This window comes from Ictidomys tridecemlineatus, chromosome 13 (genome assembly GCF_052094955.1).
Source record: "Ictidomys tridecemlineatus isolate mIctTri1 chromosome 13, mIctTri1.hap1, whole genome shotgun sequence".
NCBI classification, from domain to species: domain Eukaryota; kingdom Metazoa; phylum Chordata; class Mammalia; order Rodentia; family Sciuridae; genus Ictidomys; species Ictidomys tridecemlineatus.
In genome coordinates this window covers 53,105,069-53,128,016 of record NC_135489.1, presented here as the reverse complement: position 1 = coordinate 53,128,016, position 22,948 = coordinate 53,105,069, and the positions used below count along the sequence as shown (strand labels likewise).

The 22,948-nt window shown below is 40.1% G+C and overlaps 1 protein-coding gene across 36 annotated transcripts in view; it reads left to right on the top strand.

The window, feature by feature from the left end:
• Positions 1-3,654, top strand: part of Epb41l3 (erythrocyte membrane protein band 4.1 like 3) — a 228,260-nt gene extending 224,606 nt beyond the window's left edge. For 35 of the 36 annotated variants that reach the window (XM_078030344.1, XM_078030345.1, XM_040274909.2 and 32 more), the window contains 4 exons: positions 84-182; positions 813-893; positions 1,168-1,284; positions 2,508-3,654. In XM_078030344.1, coding sequence (XP_077886470.1) covers positions 84-182; positions 813-893; positions 1,168-1,278 — 291 coding nt within the window. In that variant the 3' untranslated portion in view covers positions 1,279-1,284; positions 2,508-3,654. The remainder of the gene's footprint in view (positions 1-83; positions 183-812; positions 894-1,167; positions 1,285-2,507) is intronic. The other variant, XM_040274926.2, reaches the window with a different exon arrangement.
• The last annotated feature ends 19,294 nt before the right edge of the window (positions 3,655-22,948 follow it).

Genomic DNA, 22,948 nt, shown 5'->3' with positions numbered 1-22,948 from the left:
TTAATGCTTTAAATAACATAGCTAACTCCCAGAGAGGAAATGTAAACACCTGAGGGTGGTGTCTGTTCCTGCCCTTGCTTCAGGTGGATCCTGGGGCTGATCTGGAGCCAGGCGTGCTGATGAGCGCACAGACAATCACATCGGAAACCACCAGTACCACCACCACCACGCACATCACCAAAGTAAGTGAGAGCGCACACCTTGAGAGCTGGGGGGTGGTGCTCATGCAGAACTTCTGACCGATTAGTTGATAAGTAATTGACTGTCAGGATGCCCAGGATAGCTGCAGAGGGAGAGTCTCCAGCTTTTAGGTTTGTGATGCACTTGGCTCCATATGATGGAATATTCTTTCCTTTTTTGTGGGGGAGGCGGAGGTGCGGGTACTAGAGCTTGAACTCGGGGGCACTCAACCACTGAGCCACATCCCCAGCCCTATTTTGAATTTTATTTAGAGACAGGGAGGGTCTCGCTGTCACTTAGTGCCTCACCATTGCTGAGGCTGGCTTTGAATCCCCGAGCCACTGGGATTACAGGCGTGTACCCCCCCGCACCCAGCAGGAATATTCTTTCTGGTGTCCTGTGCCTAACATTCTTCAATGGGTGGGTCTTCAAGAAAAACTAGCTGGCCAAACCCAAAGGACTGCACTCGATCCTCTCTTCTGAAATTAAACATGTTAAATAACTGCTGGAAAATTCTATCTTAGTTGGTGATATAATCTAAAACTCTCACCATTTTCTGCCCTTTCCTCTGTGGAATGGGGATCATTCCTGCCAGTAAGCTGATTCACGAAGCTTCTCTTTGTTTCGTTCAGACTGTGAAAGGAGGCATTTCAGAGACGAGAATTGAGAAGCGAATAGTCATCACAGGAGATGCGGACATTGACCATGACCAGGTAGTGTTATGTGAGATGGTAAATCCCGTAGCAGAGACACAAAGACAAACATGTTTGCCCTTCAGTTTCCAATGTTATTCTTCTAGTTCAGCATGTACTCTAAAAATCTTTCTGAATTAGCTTTCCTGTATATGATTTTTGATTCCTTTTGTAATCATTGTACCTCATTTGTAAATTGTGGATGTAGAATTAGCTCGTAAGTCTACACCTTGCTAGTGATCATGCATGTCCGACTCCTTTCTGTTTTTGCCCTTCTGTGATTTCCTGGGGATAGGCTCTGGCTCAGGCAATTAAAGAGGCCAAAGAGCAGCACCCTGACATGTCAGTGACCAAAGTAGTGGTCCATAAAGAGACAGAGATCACACCAGAAGATGGAGAGGATTGACCAGAGGTAAGAGGTGATGCTCATTCTCTAGGCTTGCCTAGGCTGGCATGTGGCATGGGGCACTTCCCCCTCCTCCTTTGCCTGATCCTCCTCTTCCTATTTTCTCCTCTCACTGGTATTTCGGGGGCTGGTTACCAAGAGGGTGAAGAATTGGTCTGCAGGTGCCAGTTTGTCTTGAGATTTGGAAGTTCCATACTCGGGTATGTTTTGCAGCTACTGCAAGTTGGAAGAAAAAGGAAGAACAGAGTCTGCTTGAGTGGTCTCACCACTATTCCCTTTAAATCCAGGCCCTGCACTCTTTATAATATCCAAATTTGAAATGTCAAATTCGATTTCACTTCCTGAGTACTCAGAACTAAATCAGTTTTTATTCAGAGAGATACCATTTGTATGTTCCAGCTACCAGGGAAATTAAATACACCCCTTTCTCCTTTTGATGACCTTGTTTCTTGGTAGCTTGCTCTTTGACTATGCCTACTCATGCTTTGGGGTTTTTTTTTGTTTGTTTGTTTGTTTGTTTGGTTCGTTGTTTGATTTCGATTTGTTAATTCAGAACCTGGACACTTTCTTTTTGGGTGTCGGTACATTTCCTGCTTATGCAGGATGACTTTCCCCCTAGTGTACTCTTGTCTCAGGAGAAAGCAAAAATGCAGCCTGGTGATCCTGTTTTCCTTCCGAAAGTGCATGCCTTGCTAGCTGCTGTATGGCCAGCATCATGAGCAGACCAGCAGTCTCCTGTGTGTGTGCACAGACTTGCCATGCATACTGACCTGCTGTGCAAGAACTCGTGGGCCCGTGAGCATCCCTTAGAGGGCTCTGAATGCTGAATGGAACAGTGAGCTATTTGCACCTGTGCTTAATGGGATAAAACATTGAAGAGACTTCATAAGCTTTGTAACCTCAATTTAAGAAACATTTAGATGGACAAGCAGCATCTCTTAACACAGAAATATCAAAAAGCACTTATTACATTCAAACTAATAATATATTGGGAAGATAGAATGTAAAGGAAAAAAAAATATTTCCTTCAGTAAGCTTTAGCCACTTGGGTATGTTGTTGTTATTGAAGAGAAAGCATAGTGGCTTGGGATGGAGTGTTATAGTATCTTGTCAAAAAAAAAAAAAAAAAAGAATGATTTTAACATCCAAGGTACTTTTCTGTGACCTTGATCTGAGCAAACTTCTCAGGTGTTTTCTGATGGATAACTAATTGAATCTCTTTTCTGCAGGAATAATTTAGCTTGCACATGAATCCAGTCATGCAAACCATTAGGAAAACCAGAGCCTATATGGAGTTCCCTCTTCTAACCCAACTGACTTGTATCTGTCCGTGGAAAATTCCAATCCAGAAGAATTGACCTTGACTATTAATAAAGACACTGGCAGAGAGATCTTCCCATAATAAAGCAATCCGAATCAGCATCACTAAACTGATATTGCATGAAGCAACGATAAAATTACAAAAGAGCAGCATTTTTAATTTTCACAAAAACGTCTCAGTTTCCAGCTCTACCTGCACGTTCCATAACCAACAATATAAACCGTGATCTCATGTAACACACAAAAAAAACAATCCATACCTTTCATAGTTTATTATTATTAAAGTCTCAACAAAACTGCAATTTCCTAGGTGACAAATCTTTTGTTTACAGATAAATGAAGATTACCCTAAAATGCTAGAAGCTGTCTAGGTCCAGTGTGTCGGACTGATCTCAGATTAGATGTGCCAATAACCGAGTTTATTCAGTAAACAACTTGAATCTTGTACTTGTTTCCTCTGTTTTTATTATTATCATCCATACACAGTAATGACTCTCTGACCCTCTGGAAATATTTAATGCTTACAATCTTGCTTTGTGTATCTCACTTAATTTGTTAAAAGGTAGTACTGATTTTAGCATATCATTCATGTGATTTCTTTCTGGTTGTTAATATTGTTCACTTTGGTCTGCGTTTGATCTGGAAAGCTCCCCAGAGTTCTCCAGCAAGACCCAAATATGTAAATTGTCATTGTTTGGGGGAAGAAAACCTGTGTTTTTGTTAGTTTACAATATTATGAAATTTCACTCCAGGAAAACCTGTTGGACTTCTATTGCTTTGTGTTCTTTCTTTGTTTCTTTTTTCCTTGTATTTTTCCATTGATTTTTTTTTTTCTTTGACGTGAAGTGTTTTGTTTCCAAATCTGGTCCATATTTACAATCTAGTTCAGAGCCAAGCCTTAAACTGTACAGAATTTCCACTGTAATTAAAATTATTGAGTGTTTAGTTATAAATAGCCTTCAAAAAGATATATTCTCCACCACACTGTCCACGCATCACAGTCCATGGTGAATGGTGTTTCTGCATAGTGAAATAAAAATGGCAAACGCATCAAAAGCTCTAATTTTTCCATGTTTAATAATTTCAGTATTATGTGTGTTTAGCCCAGAGCTAACATTTGCATGACATCAAAGGCCTCATTCATCCACACTGTAGAGACATCCTGTCTGTACAGGATTTAAAAAAAACAAAAACAAGTGTACATGGTCTACAGTGTGTGGACCCTTGGAAATGGAAATAAAATATGTCTATATAAATACCTGGGTGCCTGCAACAACTTCAAAAAGAACATCATAGAATCTCATGTTCAAAGTTTTAATTTTTTTTTTCATAAGGAAAGAGGCTGTATGTTTCTGGGTGCTTTTAATCTACCAAAGGGACATCTCTTTCAGACATCAGCTCCACAGCTGAACAAATCAAACTGTATGCACTGCAAAAGCCTGGACAGCCTGTTCCCGCAGCTCAATCGCGTCAGACTCCTCTTGGGGTGAGGACTAGGGTGAAGATATTTTTTTCCCTGACAGTGCCTGTCTGTATTACTGACGTTTCCTACCATCTTACGCATTTACCTTTCTGATTTTAAACAAATAACAAAAAGAAAAACATACTATTAGGTTTGACCTGGCCTTATTTAGAGTCAATTTCCTAGTTGGTCCTTATGTTTTACTTCAATTTGTGTTTGTAATGGATCAAAAATATGTTTTAAAAAAACTAACACTTCATTTATATGAAAATAGTATCATCTAAAGGATGCCTACTCTGGGTCTGTTTTGTTTGTACCCTTCAAGTTGTACCCATGTCAGCTATTTTTAAACCAGACCCAATGTTACCAAGGTGCCCCCATCCTTAGCAATAAGTACTCTTTTTTTTTTTTTTATAAAATTACACATTGCAAAGAAAGTCAGCAGCTTTCTTCTCCTTCTGTATGTCACTTTTCAAAATTCTCCAACCTCCACCCATGGCTCAGTACCAAAGCCTTTCCCACATATTTAGGTACTTGTGACAGAAGTACCTCCCTTCTAGTATCAACATCTGAATTTTATTGTTGTATCCCAAATTGCCACAAAATTTGTAGCTGAAAACAAACTACAAACTAACAAACTACTAAGTCCTAGTTTCTATGGATCAGGGGTCTGGGTATGGGTTCTCAGGTTTAAGACTGATCAAGTATCAGCTAGGGCTATGTCTCATCCGAGGCCTCAACTGGGGGAAGGACACACTCCTGAGCTCCTCACGTCATTGGCAGAATTCACTTGTGGTTGTAGGATTTGGGAAGCTTCCTGCTTGAAAGCTAGCAATAAGATAAAACACTCTCAGCTTCTGTCTGCCAGCAAGACATCATGTAGTATAACTTAACCAAAGGAGTGGCTTCTCATCTCCTTTGCCATAGTCTATTGATTATAAACAAAAGTCATGACTTCTTCCCACAGTATCCACAAATTTAGTGTGTAAGATTGGATGACACTCACTGAATACTTGAGTAATCTCAGTGTATTTTGTTTAGCCATAACTACCAATGGTATGGAAAGGACCTCAGATATTACACTTTGAAAGAAATTGAAGAATTCTACTTAAGATAACTGTTTGCCTCATTGAAGAGAAAAGCATGCTTTTCGATTTGCTCTAAGATTCAGATCCAGGAAATAAGAACGGAGGGTTCTCTAAAGGCCACCATGGTCCAGCCCACTGATAACCTGTAGTTTCATGCTAATGCCACAAGGATCTAGAGAAGCATTAGTTATAGTGGTACCCAGCCTTTAATAAAAACTACATGTTATTTTCTCTGGACTCTCATAAAGTGAATTGCTGTGTCAAATGACTAACCTTCCTTCAGGTGAAATGCTCCCCTGCTCTCCACCCAGCAGAACTCAGCCTGGGTGTGTGACCTCAGTTTGTGTGGGTGCATCCTACTCCTCGGGGTTGGGATTAATGGACAGAGCCTCAGTAATGCCAGGATACACTGCCACAGCAAGAGAAATGAGGGCAGTGCTAATAATGTGGGGATTTCATGTCCTTTCACTTTTCTTGGAAGAATTTCTCATCCCCTCCTAGTCTGTTTCTTTCAAGTTTCATAGGACTGCCAGAGCTCACAAGCTTAGGGCTCAGTGAGTTAGATCCTGTACTCTGTAGGTTGCTCAATTTTGAAAAACAATGACTATAATCCATTTCATTTATTAACTTCTTCCTAGAACATCTGTTGCTCCATTATTTAAATCAGTACCCATCCTAGCTATTTTTTTAAGAAATCAGCAGAATCTTGAATTCAAAAGTGTTTCTAACTTACAAAGCAGAGTTATTATATATTACCTTACATCAAATGCTTTCCCATCTTCCTCACTCCGTTAACCAGTGTAGGAACTATCTGCCTTGGATTGCCAAAGAGGTGGCCTTGTATTTTAGCAGTCATTTTATCCTTGAAGTAAAATCAGATTGTTCCATTTTTATAAAAAAAAAAATACATTTTTGTGGCAGGCCATTGGTGCATGTAAAATTGTGTTCTCAGAAACAACGTTTTGTTTTGACAGACAGTTTCTTATCATGGCTACTTAACTCTGAGGAAAGGTGATAAAGGGGCTGGAGCTCCCCCATGAGTGTGATTATTAAATGTGTGTGTGTACCCACACTATCTACCCGTGTTTAATGACATGGAATTTCAGGGACACTAAAGGACGTCTAACCCGAAAAGAAGAGGTCAAGTCTACAAACAAATAGAAGTAACTGTATGAAACAATGTATTCAAATGGGTGTCCTTTGCATCTTGTTATACAAGTCAGAGACCTGGGAGGTTTTCACGCCACTGTCTCCCTTGCTCATTTCCCCAGCTTGTCAATTATTTTTCTTTGCTGACTCTTAAACCTAACAATGGCACTACCAACAGCCTACCCACCAGTGCCTTGCACATTCCCACCCTGACAGTGCTTTAGATCATAGTTTCAGTCTCTTACAATCTAAAATTTGATCCTACTACTCCTGTATTTAAAATGTGTTGGCTTTCCATTGCTCTTAGCATAAAGAAAAGCCTGCATGCTTCAAACATGGTCTGAAGACATGCATGAGCCAACTCTTACCCACTGGCTTTCTAGTTACATATGCAGCAGTGTATCCACTCACCCCGGCTCCTCTCACCTGCCTCAGTCCTGTTTAACTGCAGGAACCATCCCCGGCACTACTCTACTCTGTCCCCAATTTAACTTCAGACCTGAGTTTAATAAAGTTCCCTTTCCTGGTTTTACCATTTGACTCTTTTACATGCTCTCAACACTATCTAATAGAATACGTCACTGTTGTATTTTATTCTGATCTTCTCAATTCTTTCAATGGATCTCTTCTGTATGTCAAGAGTCTTACAGATGGTGGCTCACCTTCAAGCCCAGTTCCTGGATTTTACAGTGGTGCTCAATATTTGCATGCACAAATGAACATACTGATAAAGTTTTCTTTGCTCTGATAAATTTGAAACATTTTTTTTTCTGAATTTTCTCTGAAGCCCAGAAATGGTTATGGAGCTGATGGGAGATCTGAAATAGGAAGTCTTTCCATTGAAGGAGTGATTCCCAACGGAGCACTTCCTATTTCAATCCTCCAATGGAACCATTTTCCATTTCACATCCTCATCAACTCCATGACCATTATCATTGATACCAACAAGTGATGGTCTCTCCCTAAAGATCTGTCCTTAGAAGAGATGGATTGGTTTTAGCTCCCTGATTAGCGATGGTATCATTACCCATGTGATGGTCAGACTCAGATCAGTTGACTTCAGGTTTTGATCTGGTTGTCACATCAGAAACCTCATATTTGAAAGGGGTCTTAGAAGCTGGCATTTCCCTATGAAATCAGAATTGTAAACTTCACTAGATATACCATTTGCAGACAGTGGAAGTCTTACTCATAACATCTCAGAGACATTAGTCCTTCAGACTGGATATAGTGGAGGTGAAAGAGTTGGTACACAGGCTTAAAACCTTGCAGTTATTTTTGACTGCTTTATTTGCTTCACAGTGTGAAAGAGCCTTCACATCTGACTTTCTTTTCATTCTACTGTAATCCCTCATCATCTGTTTTAGTCGGCTTTTTGTTGTTGGGACCAAAATACCCAACCATAATTACTGAGAGAAGGAAAAGCTTGGCTCACAGTTTTTAGAAGTTCAGACCATGGTTAGCCAACTCCATAGCTCAGGGTCTGAGTGAGGCCGACCATGGGGCAGATGGGCAACCAGGAAGCAGAGAGCAAGCTGCACTCACTGAGAACAAACCCAGAGTCTCACCCCCAGTGATCTACTTCTGCCAGCCCCTCCCGACCTGCCTGTAGTTACCACCCAGTTAATCCATATAAGTGGATTAATCCACCGGTGAGGTTACAACTCTCATAACTGATCATTTTACCCTTGACCCTTCTTGCATTGCCTCATACATGAACTTTTGGGTGAAACCTCATAACTAAACCATAACTTCGTCTCTCATCTGGGCTGTTGCATTATCTCACTGGTCTCTAAATTCTACTCATTCATCAACACACCACCTCTCAATCTTTAGGCTGTTCACTTTCCTAATCAATCAAAAAAGCACCTTCATAGCACAACCAAAAATCCTTCAGTATTACTTCCTCAGTCATTCCCTAAAATTCAATTCTAAATTCTTAAACGTGACACTGTGTGTTGTGCTATCTTCCAGCTTTCTATTTTTCTTTTCCTCCAACATTCCCCAATGTCAACTCAATCCTTCCACCAGCTTGACTGGTAGAAGAATGTCCACAGCAGCATTGTTTCTATCAGCTTTTCCGCTGCTGTGACTAAAGGATCTGACCAGAACAACTATAAAGGAGGAAAAGTTTATTTGAAGTCTTAGTCCATAGAAGGCTGGTTTCATTTCTCAGGGCCTCAGATAAGGCTAAACATCATGGTGGAGTGTGCGGCAGAGGGAAGCAGCTCATATCATGGAGATCAAGAAGCAGAGATAATGACTCCACTCGTCAGATACAAATATACACCCAAAGCCACATCCTAATTCCCACCTCCTCCAGCCACACCCTACCACTCAGTTAATCCCTAACAGAGGATTAAATCACTGATTGGGTTAAGACCCTCACAACCTAATCATTTCTCCTCTGAACCTTCTTGCATTGTCTCATGCTTGAGTTCTGGGGGGACACCTCACATCCAAACCATAACAGGCATCTGCACATAACCAAATGATGGAAACAACCCAAGTGTCCATCAACAGAGGAGTTGATAAATCATAGCAGATATAAATGATGGAATATTATTTAGCCATGAAAATAATGAAGTTATGATAAACGTTATAGCATGGATTACCCTTGAAAACATTATGCTAAGTGAAATAAGCTTGGCACCAAAGGGGAAAAGTATGATATACTTCCACTTATCTGAGGTACCTAATGTAGACGAATTCATAGAGATGGAAGGTAGAATAGTGGTTGTCAGGGGTGGAGGAGGAGGGAATGGAGAGTTATTGCTTATTGGCTAGTGAATCTCTTCTGGATTTTATTAAAAGGGTTTGGAAATAGATTATGGTACTGGTTGTACAACATCATCATGAATGTATTTGATGTCACTGAAGTGTACACTTAAAAATGGTTAAAAATGGCAAATTTCATTTATAGTATTTTTTATTAGAGCATGACAGTTATACATAATAGGTGGACTCATTTTAACAAAATCATACATGTCTGGAATTTTATTTACTCCATTTTAGTCACCAGTGTCCCCTCATTTCCTCCCTTGTCTCCTTTCTCCCTATTCTCCTTTGTCTACTAATCTTTCATTCATTCATTCATTATTTATTTATTTATTTGTTTGTTGGTACTGGGGATTGAACTCAGGGGTGAATAACCACTGAGCCACATCCCCACCCCTTTTTTATATTTTATTTAAAGACGGAGTCTCACTGAGTTGCTTGGAGCCTTTGTAAGTTGCTGGGGCTGGCTTTGAACTCACCATCCTCTGGCCTCAGCCTCCAAAGTCTCTGGGATTACAGGCATGTATCACTGCACCCAGTTATGTATTTATTTTTTTACCAGTGTATCATACATAGACATGAAGGTGGAATTCACTGTTATTTTGTTAATTTCACTCCAGATTTCCTCCCCTTTCTCATCCCTCCTCCTCCCTCTTGAGCTCCTTCTTTTACTCCATTATATCTTCCCTTTATCATTATAATATCTAATCCCCTCCTATTCCTCCCCCCATATTTTTCTCTAGTATTTACATATGAGAGAAATTATTAAATCCTTGATTTTCTGGGTGTGGCTGATTTCACTTAGCATGTTCTAAGTTCTAAATATTCATTTACCAACAAATGCCATCATTGCATTCTCTTTATGGCTGACATGTTATAGTATATTTTACTACAATGAAAAAAAAATACACTGGGATTCCCAATACACTTTCCCAAAGTCTCCATTTTGGAGATCAGAGTTGACCAGCCCTGTCGCATACTCATTAGTTCCAACTGGCTTTTTAGTCTGCTCTTCATGAGCATATATCTTAAGAAAAGCCTCTACCATGCAAGACAACTCCGAGGAGAAAACAGACGGTGCCCGGAATTGAAAAAGAAATAAAACTCTCAATCAGAGCCTCAGATAAGAGATTATACCCCATCTGAAACTGAAGATCAGAAATCTACAAAGAAACATTCAGAGAACAAAGAGGAGCTTTTGCAAACTGAAACATAATAGCAGAAATGAAAAATTCAGTAGAATGGGAACTTGAGAAAATCTCCTAAAAAAGTACAACAATAAAATGAAAGAGGTGGGAAAAAGATAAAAGTGGATCTTCAAGATGGAGCATCATCCAAATAGCTGGAGTTGCAGAAAGCAGAATAATCCATCACCGTGGTTATGAAACTTTCCTAACTTTGAAGTCCTTTCCAGGTGGCCACAGTCAGTCCCCTATCCTAGCAGTCCCCAACTGCTAGGTTGGTGCTACCTGCCCAAATGATATTTGATTAGAGAAAGATATGTGCATAGTTTTAAAAAAAAAACACAATAAAAGCAAAAAGTAACTGACCCAAAATGAGGATTGTGGTTACTTCTAAGACTGGAAGGGAGGGCTGTGACCAAGGAGGGCCATCTGAGAGTGGTAGGCAAAGGAATGTTCAGTATGTTACTATTCTTTAATCTCTGTGCACTCATTTTCCACTGCCCTGCGTGTGATTTCAAAAATGCTTATATTTTAAAAGCTCTTGTCTTTTTCTTTGACGAGGAAAAATACATAATTGATTGAAGAGACTGGAACTAGAAAACAAGTTCTGGTACTAGAAGCGGCACTGACTAGATTTGTGATCTTGAACAAAGAGCTGCTCTAAATCTTAGTTTGCTAATTTATAAAATGAAGAAATTGGACTAGTGGATCCTCAAATATTGAATTCTGGGCTCTGCAATACTAGTTAAACTATGACATTGAGAACAATCATCTAGGAAGGAGATCCTTTCTCTCCCCTGACCCTTCATTATAAGGCTATTAGCAATGCTCAAAACTCACAGAAGGTTGAGACTCAAAGGATCCTTTAGGTTCATGGAATTCAAGATGCTCACAGGGTGGCCCTTTGAAATTGCCTTAATCCCATGGAAATATTGTTTGGATCTGAAAATGGAATATAGGGAGGCTTCTGAATACACACACGCATTACATGTAGACGTGTGCACACAACACACAAGAACCTCTCCAGTTTCTTTGAGATGTGATCTGTAAGAGACAGGCCAGGTTCATGCACGTTTAAGGACTAGCTAATCTACCAAGGGAGTGTGGATTTCTAGAGCACCCCATAAAATGAGGAGAAGCCAGAATACTTTTCAGCTGAATTTCAGGCTCATTCATTGCCCTGAATAATGCTGAAATTAAATGATCCCTGAAGACAAGAAATGTATGCCTTAATGCTGTATAATTTTCTAACAATCAAATTAATCAAGACTTTTTCTTTTCAGTTCTAGGGTCTCGCCTGCATCCCGCGTGGGTGGTGGGAATGGGGTTCCCCTTGGTGGAATGGGATGGCTGAGAAATAAAAGCTAAAAAAAGCAGAATGACCAAAAAAAAAAAATGAACCACAAGACAGAAAATAATCTCAAAAAGCCGGGTCAGGATAGCCAATCATACAGGTAGAGCTTCTATACTATGGCAAAATGGAGCCCGTGCCTGCTTTAATGATATCAGAGGACATCAAAAGCCTTCCATAGAATGTTCTCTAAAAAAGGTCAAAGGTGAGCTGTCCAGTTCCCAACAGGTTACGCCCACTTCCAGATCAATCATGAGAGATATTCCTCTCTTAGTGAAGATAATGGTCATGTACCTTGGACAATCTATTGCATAGGAGAGCTACAGAGAGTTCCCAAGGTTAAACCTTAAATCTCCCTGGCTTCATGCCAAGAGAAGATCCTCATGTGTTTTTCATGGATGGCTCCCTACAGTAGGAATTGCAGTCCCCTGGGTCTGCATGCTACACTAGCACTGTGCCACTGAGCTATATCCCTGGCCCTATTTTTTTGAGACAGGGTCTTGCTCAGTTGCCCAGCCTGACCTCTGACTTGTGATCTCCTGCCTCAGCCTCCCAAGTAATTGGGATTAAAGGTGTGCACCACCATACCTGTCTGATCAAGATAATTTTAATTATAAGCTTTGGTGGGTATTAACGGTGTGCACCATCATACCTCGATGACCAAGATAATTTTAATTATAAGCTTCGGTGACAATTCAAAGCAGAGGCCACTTAAACCACATTGCTGGGAAGAATATAAGTCGGTAGTTTGTCTTGGGTAGGATAGATACAGAGATACAGATTTAAATGTATACAAAGTTCTTGACTCAGCCAATACACCTGTGGGAATTTTCCCTAAAGAAAGCACAGACAGGAATTAATGTACACAGGAATTAATGTATGGGATGACCGGCTCAGCAATGCTCATAAAAACCAGAAAGAGTAAACAGTTTAAATATTCAACAAAGTGAGAATTCTATAAATTATGATAATTTTATGTAAGATAAAATACTGTGTACAGCCACCAAAAATGACAGAATACCGACCTGATAAATGAAATAATCCTAACACATTATTTAACATGTTCTGTTTGAAAAAAAAATCATAATGTGTTAACAGATGAAATAATCCTAATATGTTTGTACACCTTGTTTCTAATAAGTTAAAAATATTTACCTGTGTGCAGAGAATGCCTAGGAAAATGCCAGAATGATAGCACTGATTTTTCTCTGGTTAACGAGAGAACATAGTTTCTCTTTTCTTCTTTTTCCAAAGTTCCGATTACTATTATTTTTTGTTTTTTTAAAAATAAGTTTAAGAAATAATACCAGTAATTTTGTCTAGAAACTCAGAATATTGGAGAGTCAGAAACATGTATATGAGAAGAAATTTGGAAAACTGACTTTTCCCTGCATCTTCAAAGCCATTATTTTAGTCACCAAATGTTACAGATGCCTTTGTTAAATACTGACTTCCTTAGTCACCTTCTAATTAGAATGGTGATAGATGAGTTTCTATTATAGATAACAAAGTTATTTATAGTAATACTTGGTGCTAGGTTTTTACAGATGAATAAGCGTCTCCCTAGAGGCACATTAGTGGTTTAGGCAATGCATTTGCTTTTTAAGGGTGTTATTTAGTGTACTGTGAAAGTAATTTTAAGTGTCACTGAAGTATAAATGAAAGATGTGCTTGTCTAAGTTTGCTTAACTTTCACTTCCCTGTACGTAAAGCTGTCAATCACTAGCCCTATCTCTGTTTAAACAAGACTGACCTCAAAAAACAAAAAGCCTTCAAAGTCAGCAATCCTGTGCCTGCCAATTACTAGCACTGTCACCTTAGGCCACTTACCTGGACACTCTGAGCCTAATTACTTGAAATGAAAAAGGGAACTGAAAACAGGGGGACCATAACCACACCACAGGGGGAAAAAAATACCTTTGACTGCATAAGAAACTATGTGATGAAATTGGAACAAATTGAGAAGTTCTTTGTAACATGTAAATTATTTGTCTGATGTAATAACATTTTTTTTTCTTTCTCAACACTATGCATCCCTTATTTGTATACAAGAACTCATACTGTGTTACCTCAGGAACAGCTATGTTTGAGGAAAGAAATAATCCTGAGCTTGCAAAAATTCCATTTACAAACTGCAAAATCTTTATCTTGTGGTGTAATTCAAGTGACCCAAGTGACTATATCTAGGATCTTTCCCTGCAGCTATGTCAATTTTTACTTTTTAGAGGGACAAAATAGAAATGTATGGTTACAAGCGCACCTACCTTAGATAGGGGCTTCATGCTTTTCTATGGTGAGAATTTAATTTCTCCAATAAAATAATGAATCTAAAGTGTGACTAGCACAGTCCTGACAACATTGAGCATGCAATAAATGTACACTGAATTCAAAACCTGAATATGCAGGTTCCCATGATTATTGCATCACTTGCTGAAAGAGGTGTCTATCTAAATAGACATACACATATTTGCAGATTAGTTATGATTTTCTGTACAGGGATTTATATTTGTATGACACATTTTATAGGACTTATTCCAAAATCTGTGTGCTTGTCTACATTCCTGTTGGATACCTTTTCCGGAGATGCTCATCAGGGACTCAAACAGAAGGAATTCACAGACTGCATCATCCAGAGCAGCAGATCTTCAGCTTAGCTATAAGTTAGACTCACCTGAGGATTTTTAAAGTAATTCTAAGACCTAATCATCACTCCAAAGATTCATAACTAATTGGTTTGGGGGGGCTGGGCTGGCAGGCATTACTATTTTTAATAACTCCACAAATCAGACTCAATGCAGACAGTGTAGAGAATCATAAGTCTAGTGAAGTGGTTCCTAAAACCCAAGAGAGCATCAGAAGTACCTGGAGAGCTTGTTAAAATTCTGGGCCCCATTTCTAAGATTGCTGATTCAGTAAGCCTTGTGCAAGGCCTGAGAGTGGGCATTTCTGGCAAGCTCTTACGTGCTGCTTGTCTAAAGATACACTTTGAGAACCACTGGCCTAAAGGAAAGAGGCTTGATTCAGGACTAAGAAGAGTTTGGTGACAAGTCGCTTGACCTACTGTGATTCAGTTTTCTCTTCTACAAAAGGAAATCGACTCATCCACTTACACATTGCTGTAGAGATGTATTGAGACAGCATTCTGAAGGTCGCCACAAGGAGCAGTTAAATTGCTGTGCCTGCCAACGACAATACTGTTATCTCCCCACATGTTGGGAGTCTGAAAGATCAAATGAGTTGATTCCCAGGAACACTAAGAGAACAAGGATGATGGAGGATAAGAGCAGCAACTGTAATAACAGTAGTTATTGGAATCACTATGGAAGTTACAATTCTAGTAAAAGAATGTGTATCTTGTGGGGACAGCAGCCATCGCCTCATAGACATTTCTAACCTAAGTGACAGAAAGTGGAAAGTTTCCAAGGAGGCACCAATTGTCATAGAAAATACTATAATGATGCCTCCCCCCAAAAGTGCTTCAAAATATTCATTCATTGTAATCACCCAAAATAGACCTGTCAACATAGGCTCTTCAAAAAGCCTTGAATTAAACTATACAGCAAGAAAATCAATCATGGTCACTGATTCAGATGCTTATAAAGAGATGTATGTTGACACCAAATTCAAATCTTTTAGAGATATGATAAATTGTGGTACATATGTGTATTAAGAATTGTAATGCAAAAAAAGAGAGTACATGTATAATGGCATAATTTGGCGTGAACATACTTTATATACAGAGCTACGAAAAATTGTGCTATAAATGGGTAATAATGAGTGTAATGCATTCCACTATTGTCATGTATGTAAATAAATAAGTAAGTAAAAATAAAGAGATATATGGTTAGACAAAGAAGCTAATGTACAATATAGTATCATAAAAGATAAAATGGTAGTGTGAGAATTGGGAGCCCCAAGGAGTAAAAGCTTCTTTTAACCCACTTTGTGTTACTATAACAGAATACCTGAGAATGAGTAATTCGTAACTCACTTCATTGAACCCCAACAAGATGGTGAGGTGGGAATAGAACTCTCAGAAAACAGCATCTCCCTGGGAGTAGTTCACAGGTCTGATACTTTGTGCTTTCCAACACCTACCTATTACAGATCTGTTCTTGCTCCAGTAATTGGGCATATTAACCCAGATGGACATTGGGTGGAAACAGCAGAGCTATAAGGAAAATGTCCTGAGGGTTAAGAAAGCCAGTGCAGATGACCGAGTGCCACCAAGGAGTGCTGGCTTCAGCTTCTAATCACAACTCACGGAGTCTTCCAGTCTGAAGACAGGACTAAAAATACAAGGTTGTACTGGAGGCAAAGCAAGGGCATCTGTGACTTGGGGAAGGTCTTGAAGGTAGGGGGAACCTCCTCTCTCACCATCTTAAGGGAGAAACAAAACAAAACGAAAGTCAGCTTGGGGCATGGCTTAGGATATCCTGCAGAAAGATTCCACACCAAGTAAGTCATTCTCCCAGGCTTGTCATTCTAGATTTATATTGTACCAATGGCAATGTTTTCACATAAGACAATTTACAAATAAAACAGCACAGCAGCTTTTTCAAGCACAAGAATAAATAGCACTCTTTGAAAAAGATAGGATTAAATTGAAATTCTTTGTATTAAAAACTCTCCATCACCAAAAATGTTTGGAATTGTCTGATTAGTTTACATCAGATTATTCACACTTGAGTTACCAATGTTTAAAAACCGACAGTACTATGTGATAGGCTGAATGCCAATACCAGGCATAATTTCTGCTTTGATGATTCAGAACACCCTTTCAGAATCTTTCCACATTTCAAGATCTCTTTCTCATCAAAGTGTTTTGGACACAGAAGGTGCAGAAAGAGGATGTGGATGAGAACTGACCTCAGCACAGAGCTTGGAAATTGCTTTTTTGGAATAAAGTACAGGTAACAGCCTGTGAGCCAAGTGACTTCCATGAAAGTGGAGTATGAAATGTGGTCCACGTGCAAAAGTTAGGTATTTGAACTTTCACTTATTTTGAAGTTTTTAAATTGAAACAAAAGAACTTGGATTAAGGCGGGATGCGGGAGGGAGTTTCCTGCAAAATGAGATGGACATAACCAGGTCTGGAGTATGATGGTGCCCCTCCTGTCTCCCCAGATTTCAGCAGCATCTTTGGAAGCCAGCTGGCCTTGGTCGTCACTGGTGTTGTGCTGGTGGGGATGCTCTTGCTCAGTTTTCAAACAATTGAAAAGAAAGACAAGTTCAACTGGAAAAATCCAGGGACTCATCAGGAACTTGCAGCTCTGAGTATAGGTAATTAAAAAAAAAAAAATCTGATATTAGCTTATTTCTTTGTCATTCTCTTTCTTCCTGAGGATACCCTAGTGGAGAGTGGGAGGTGAAAAGGAAACAGAAATCTAGTTGAGCAGGCTGGCCAGCTGGGTACTTCTTAAAGGTTGACCATCAGTGGACGTCGTTTAAGGACTCAGAACTAATGCCTCCTTGCAATTCCATTGCAATAGTCCTTGGAATGCCCGCTGAGCCCAGAATGGCTCCTACAGAATTTTTGACAGTTACAATATGTTAAAAAGAATGAACACCTGACTTCAGCCCTTTCGATATGAAAAAAGAAAAATGCAAGTTCCTTTTCTAATGCCGTGTGCCAGGAGTGGTTACTTGTAACTACTCCCTGGCCCCGCTCCTCTTCCTTTTGCTCAACTTATCCCTCAACCCACAGCTTCCACTGTCCTCAGATGCCACCACTGTCCCAAGATGCCACCACCAGTCTCTAGGATGGCTTTCTGGGGAGCTTCCCCTTTCTTGTTGATTTCCTTTAGCCCTATTTGAAACAGCCTTTCACCCAGTGTCCTCAGTCACCCCCTCGATGTTCCATGTTCCTGTAGGAACACTTGACCCCTGCAGCCACTCATTAGCTTTGTGATGTGGGACAAAGTTGCTTAATGTCTTTCATCTCTGTAAGGGAAGGAAATTCATAAAGTGGTCGTTCAAACCATGTCAATATAACAATATTTAACCAGCTCTGACCTATACAAATGGGAATTTCGTATGCTGTGAGAACTAATTAAATGTGATTCGTGATTTGAATAGTGCCAGGAACTTGGTAAACTAGTATTCCTTCAGTCGGGACACTCACTCCCTAAAGTATGTCTTTGTTAAGGATAAGCTGCTTCCTCCACCCCCATTCCCAAGTATACACTATTCAATTTTTGCAGGGCTCTTTCTCACCAAGCCTAGAGGCTAAACAAACCCTTGAAGGGACACTACATGCATACCACCCCATTCTGGTTTTGCCCCACAATGGATTTCCCTGACTCCTGCTCAGCAGGTGCACCAAAACAGCTCTCCCCTCCCTTTTGATGGGCACACCATGCTCCTGGTATTTCTCAACAGAATTTTTTCATAGAAATACTGTTCTACATGGTAGTAAGGACTTACATCATCTGTAATATTTGGTTGCACAGCAGTGATGCTATGAGTTAAGCAGGGTTTTGTGGGCTTACCTAATGACTCAAGAACCTTTGTGTAATTTGGGGTTTTGGAACATATATTCTGTATTTCAACATTTCTACAAATCAACATAATTTGCAGGGCATATAAGGAGCAGTGTGAGCTACCTGGTTGACTAAATAAATATGACCCATCCAGGGGTAAAGAATAACTTAAGTTGCTCATGGGAGGTGAAGGCAGTAATTTTCTAGGGATGAGTATACTCTAAATTACAATGTTACTTATACTCGAAGTTACAATGTGTGTGACTGTCCTCATGCCAATGTCTTTGCGGCTCAGTTGTTCTGATTCTTCACTTATTATGTTAACTCTCACTTCTAAAATTGCATCAAAATTTTTCTCAGTTACAAATCCCTTGGACCTGCCCTTCTTCAATACTAGATCCCAGCTAGGTACCAGGTCCTGGCTCAGTTGAAATAAATTTAGGACATGTTCATGAAAATGAAATTGGCAAAACTGAAGCATACTTCAAAGAATTACAAAAAGAAAGGTAAAACATCCTTACTCCTTCTGAAATAATGTGCAGAAGTACAGAGTACATTTTGCCTTGTTTTTCAAAAGCAAACGGTATTAATGAGGCTCAACTTTCCCTACTTTAGTTAGGTCTCTCATCAATAAAAACAGTTTGCAGTCTTGCACAGGATGCAGACTTTTGTTTGTATGCAGTATGTATCTTTCAGAGACCCTGCTCTTGTGGTAAAATCGGTGGTTTCCAATTACAGCAGCCAAAAACACTGGGAATTAACTCACAAGAAGAGAAACAGTGGATTTATGCAGCAAATTAAATTAAAATGGAAGCACTTGTTCTGCACTGTTACTAAAAGGTGTAAAACCCATCTACCCGACTGCAACTGGGTAAAAAGAAGAGAGTAACAGCAAATATGATTCGGACTGAGAAAAAGGATTATCCAGTCTGTTCTAGAAATGAGTAGGAGCTGATGACTCTCAAACACTCAATAGACTTTCTTGTTATTGTCGTTGTTTCTTAAAATTAATTTAAGTGTCCCCCACCAACTTCATTTTGCATGCACAATTTACAAAATCGTGTATCGATCATTTCAATTCCATATATACTGAGGAAATTTATACTGAGGAAATTTGTGTGCCTTTTCCAAATTATATCCTAAATGTAAACTTAGCATACTATGCTGTTTTAAGGATATATAATTTTACATATGTTAGGAAGTTCAAATAGTAGATCAAATCCTTTGCCTGATTCAGAGAAGACACTAGTACTGGATTTTAGAGCCTCTCCAGGCTCTTTCCCTGCCTATGCCACCCAAATACCACATTTGTTCTAAATATAAAGGCTTCCAGATTCGTCTGACTCTTCACTGTATTTACAGCACTGTTACAAGACATTGCCATATTTGGGGGATCATTTTGCTCTGCTTTCAACAGTTTTGTCAAAAGGTTTGAATTTAGTTGGGGGTGTATTGCCTAGTTGGATTTCAGAAGCATTGTCCTTGAGTATTGTGCAGCTAATGGTCCAAGCCATTTGGGGATTAAAGCACAGTGAGCCAGTTGCGTCCTGACTAAATGTAAGGGTGCTGCCTCACTTCCCACCCATGTCTGGACTTTTGTAAAGCTCAGACTTCCAGAATGCCACCCTGATCACTTCAAGGTGGCTTTTTGCAGGAGCCTCAACTCCCAGGGTGGTATTTATAAGGCAGCTCTGGACCACTGGTAAAGGTGTGTCACTCAGCTCTGATGATACCTTGAAGGGCACAGGCAGGCAGCAGCTGATCATCAGTAAACCTCAAGGGTCTAATCACCAGGGTTGAGGTTAGCCTGGGCTGCTTCAGTCTCTTGGCTCCAGGGCTGGACTATGAAGCCACATGGCTGCTTTTTTTGCAGGGAAGCCTCAAATCCACCTTTTGGCCTGTCTCTATCAAGTTGCTTTCTTGTCCTAGGTGGTGCAGTATGGAACACGGCAGGAAGAGGCTCTGGGCTTGAATCTGAAAGCATAAAGAAAAGAAAACTATATTCTACACACAAAAAAAAAATGCCTCTAAAAGATGTTGATTATCATTGGCCTTTAAAACACTCCATTTTTTCACTGCTGTGACTAAAAGATCTGACCAGAACAATTGTAGAGGCAAAGTTTATTTGAAGGCTCACAGTTTTAGAGTTCTTAGTCCATAGAAGGCCAGCTCCATTCCTCAGGACTTGAGGGGAGGCTGAATGTCTTGGAGAAAGAGTGTGGCAGAGCGAAGCAGCTCACACCATGATCAGAAAGCAGAGCGAGATCTCCACTTGTCAGATACAAATATATACCCTAAAGCCACACTCCCAATTTTCACCTTCTCCAGCCACACCTCACCACCTCAGTCACCACTCAGTTAATTCCTATCAGGGGAATAATTCAGTGATTGGGCCAAGAGTCCTACAATCCAATCATTTCTCCTCTGGACCTTCCTGCAGTGTCTGACACGTGAGCTTCTGGGGAACATTACATCCAAAGCATAGCAAGTGCCCTAAATGTGGTCTGTTATTTTAGAAAAAGCATTTGCCATAGCTTGTTATATCTTCATAAAGTCCAGATTCTTCATTTTGTCATTCCACACCACTCACAGTCAGAACTGGCTTACCTTTTCAGCTTCAAAACTGGAGACTCAGGCTGGGGTTGTGGCTCAGTGGTAGAGACCTTGCCTAGCACGTGCGAGGCCCTGGGTTCAATCCTCAGAACCACATAAAAATAAATAAATAAAGATATTGTTTCCAACTACAACTAAAAAAAACTGGATACTCCCCAACTCACTCCACCCACTAGAATGTAGACTCATGGGCTCCTGCCACTCCAAACAACATCCATACTCACACTTTGGGACATTTGCTTATGGTGAGCCCTTTGATACACTGCTTTCTGATCTTTTTTGCTTAGTAGCACACCCGATTTTGCCATTTTAGGATATCTGTTTTGTGAAAAATCTTTTCCTTTATATAATGATGATAAAATGTAAAGACAGTAAATTAGGAGAATTTATTCTGATTTTTAAATAAGATCTTTTCAAATGTTACTGGTAACCTTCACATGTTCTTCATATATATATTTTAAATATCTGTAGTTAGTGCTTAAAATGGTTCCACATTACTCCCAAATGAAAAATTTTAATGACCATTTCTTCGTTCTGATCATCTTCACTGGTGAGAACCTTTCCTTCAAGCAACCAGGTAATAAAATTTACAAACCAATGATTTTACCATCATTTAAAATTTACAAGGCAGCTGATATATTTAAATCCTTCAATAGCTCTCACATTGACAAATGTATTTTTTTTAATTCTAGAGGTAATGTTAATATATTTTTAAATCCAATTGAACTTTTTTAAATGAATTTGTTTCAAAATTTATTTATTCAATCAAAACTGTTAGTGATTTCTGTTATTTTTTTAATTAGTTATTTTAATGTCAAATTCTTCTCCACGGACTAATGATACACCCATTAATAAGGGAAACAATTTAAAAAATTCCCTAAATCCGTGGAGTTTACATTCTAGTCAAGGAAGATAAATATACAATATAAATAAGTAAAATATTTAGTATGGCACAGGGCAGTAAAGGGAAATATGAGTTATACAGAGATAAGTTATACAGAGAAATATAAAAAAATAAACAGGAGATACAAGATGGCGGGCAGAGGGAGGCAGCATTCTGTGTGGCTGCGTGACCCGGGTCTTAACTAGGGGGACATTGCTTCTCTGAGGGTGATAGAGGACCCCCCACACACACACACACAGCTGCTCCCTTGCAGGAATCACAGCCATCACACCTGCGCAGGGCCCCAGGCCTCTGTGTTAGAGTAGGACTCCCGACTCCCAACTGCTGGTCCACGCAGGTCTCATGAATGCCTTAGTAGGACCCAGACGCTGCTCCCACGAAGGACAACACTCAGCCGCTACCCATGTGCAGAAACTCTGGCTGCCACTCTCCCGCGTGGACCCCCATCTACCAATGTGGGGTCCCCCGGTTACCTCCATCTTGGGACTCAGCAGCTACTGCCATAGTCTCCCATGCACACAGAGGCCTGCTTGTACCTGGGGACATTGCACAGACTCTGAAGACAGCTGACAGCTGAAACACTACATGCCACAGAGCTCATCCCTGAACACATAGCACAATGCCATCGCCCTGCTCCCCCGACCCCACCTGACACCCCATGGCTAAAAGAAGCTGCCTCCATCTTGGGTCACCTCCATCATCATCTATAGTGGAGCAACTATCAGTTTAGAACACCAGTTAGCCAGGTACCCATAGTTTCTAATTCTGCCCCACCCAATCCCCAGCAGCTGCTAACACAGCACAGTGACTGCCCAATACAAAACAGCTCTCCATGACAGTGTGCAGCTACCAGAGTACAACACACAAGACCCCCAGAGAGAAAGGATTCTGATTAAGAAGTAGAGAGAGGGTGAGGGAGATACACTTTAGAGACTCATTTAGAGGGCAGAACTGTGAGGTCTACAGGCGAGATTAGGAGATAAGACCAGTCACCACATCACATGAGCAGGCCCCAAAGGAGATCCTTGAGATGCAGTCTCCCACTGGGACTGGTGGGTGCCACATCCCACCTCCAGGTGCCACGCATCCAAGACCACCCCTCCCATCCTGGTAATCCCATCCTGTGGATAGAGATACTAGCTAAGAACCGACAACCCCACTCTTGGATGAGAAGGGAGGCAGGAAAGATGCTGATCTCCAACCAAAACAATCTCTATTTCTTCCTTCAAAAAATGTTTTTCTTTCCTCTCCCTATCCTCCTGCCCTCACATATCCAACATATGGTAAAACAAGTACTTTACATGAATTAGGATACTGAGGACTGGGTTGTCTGAATAGT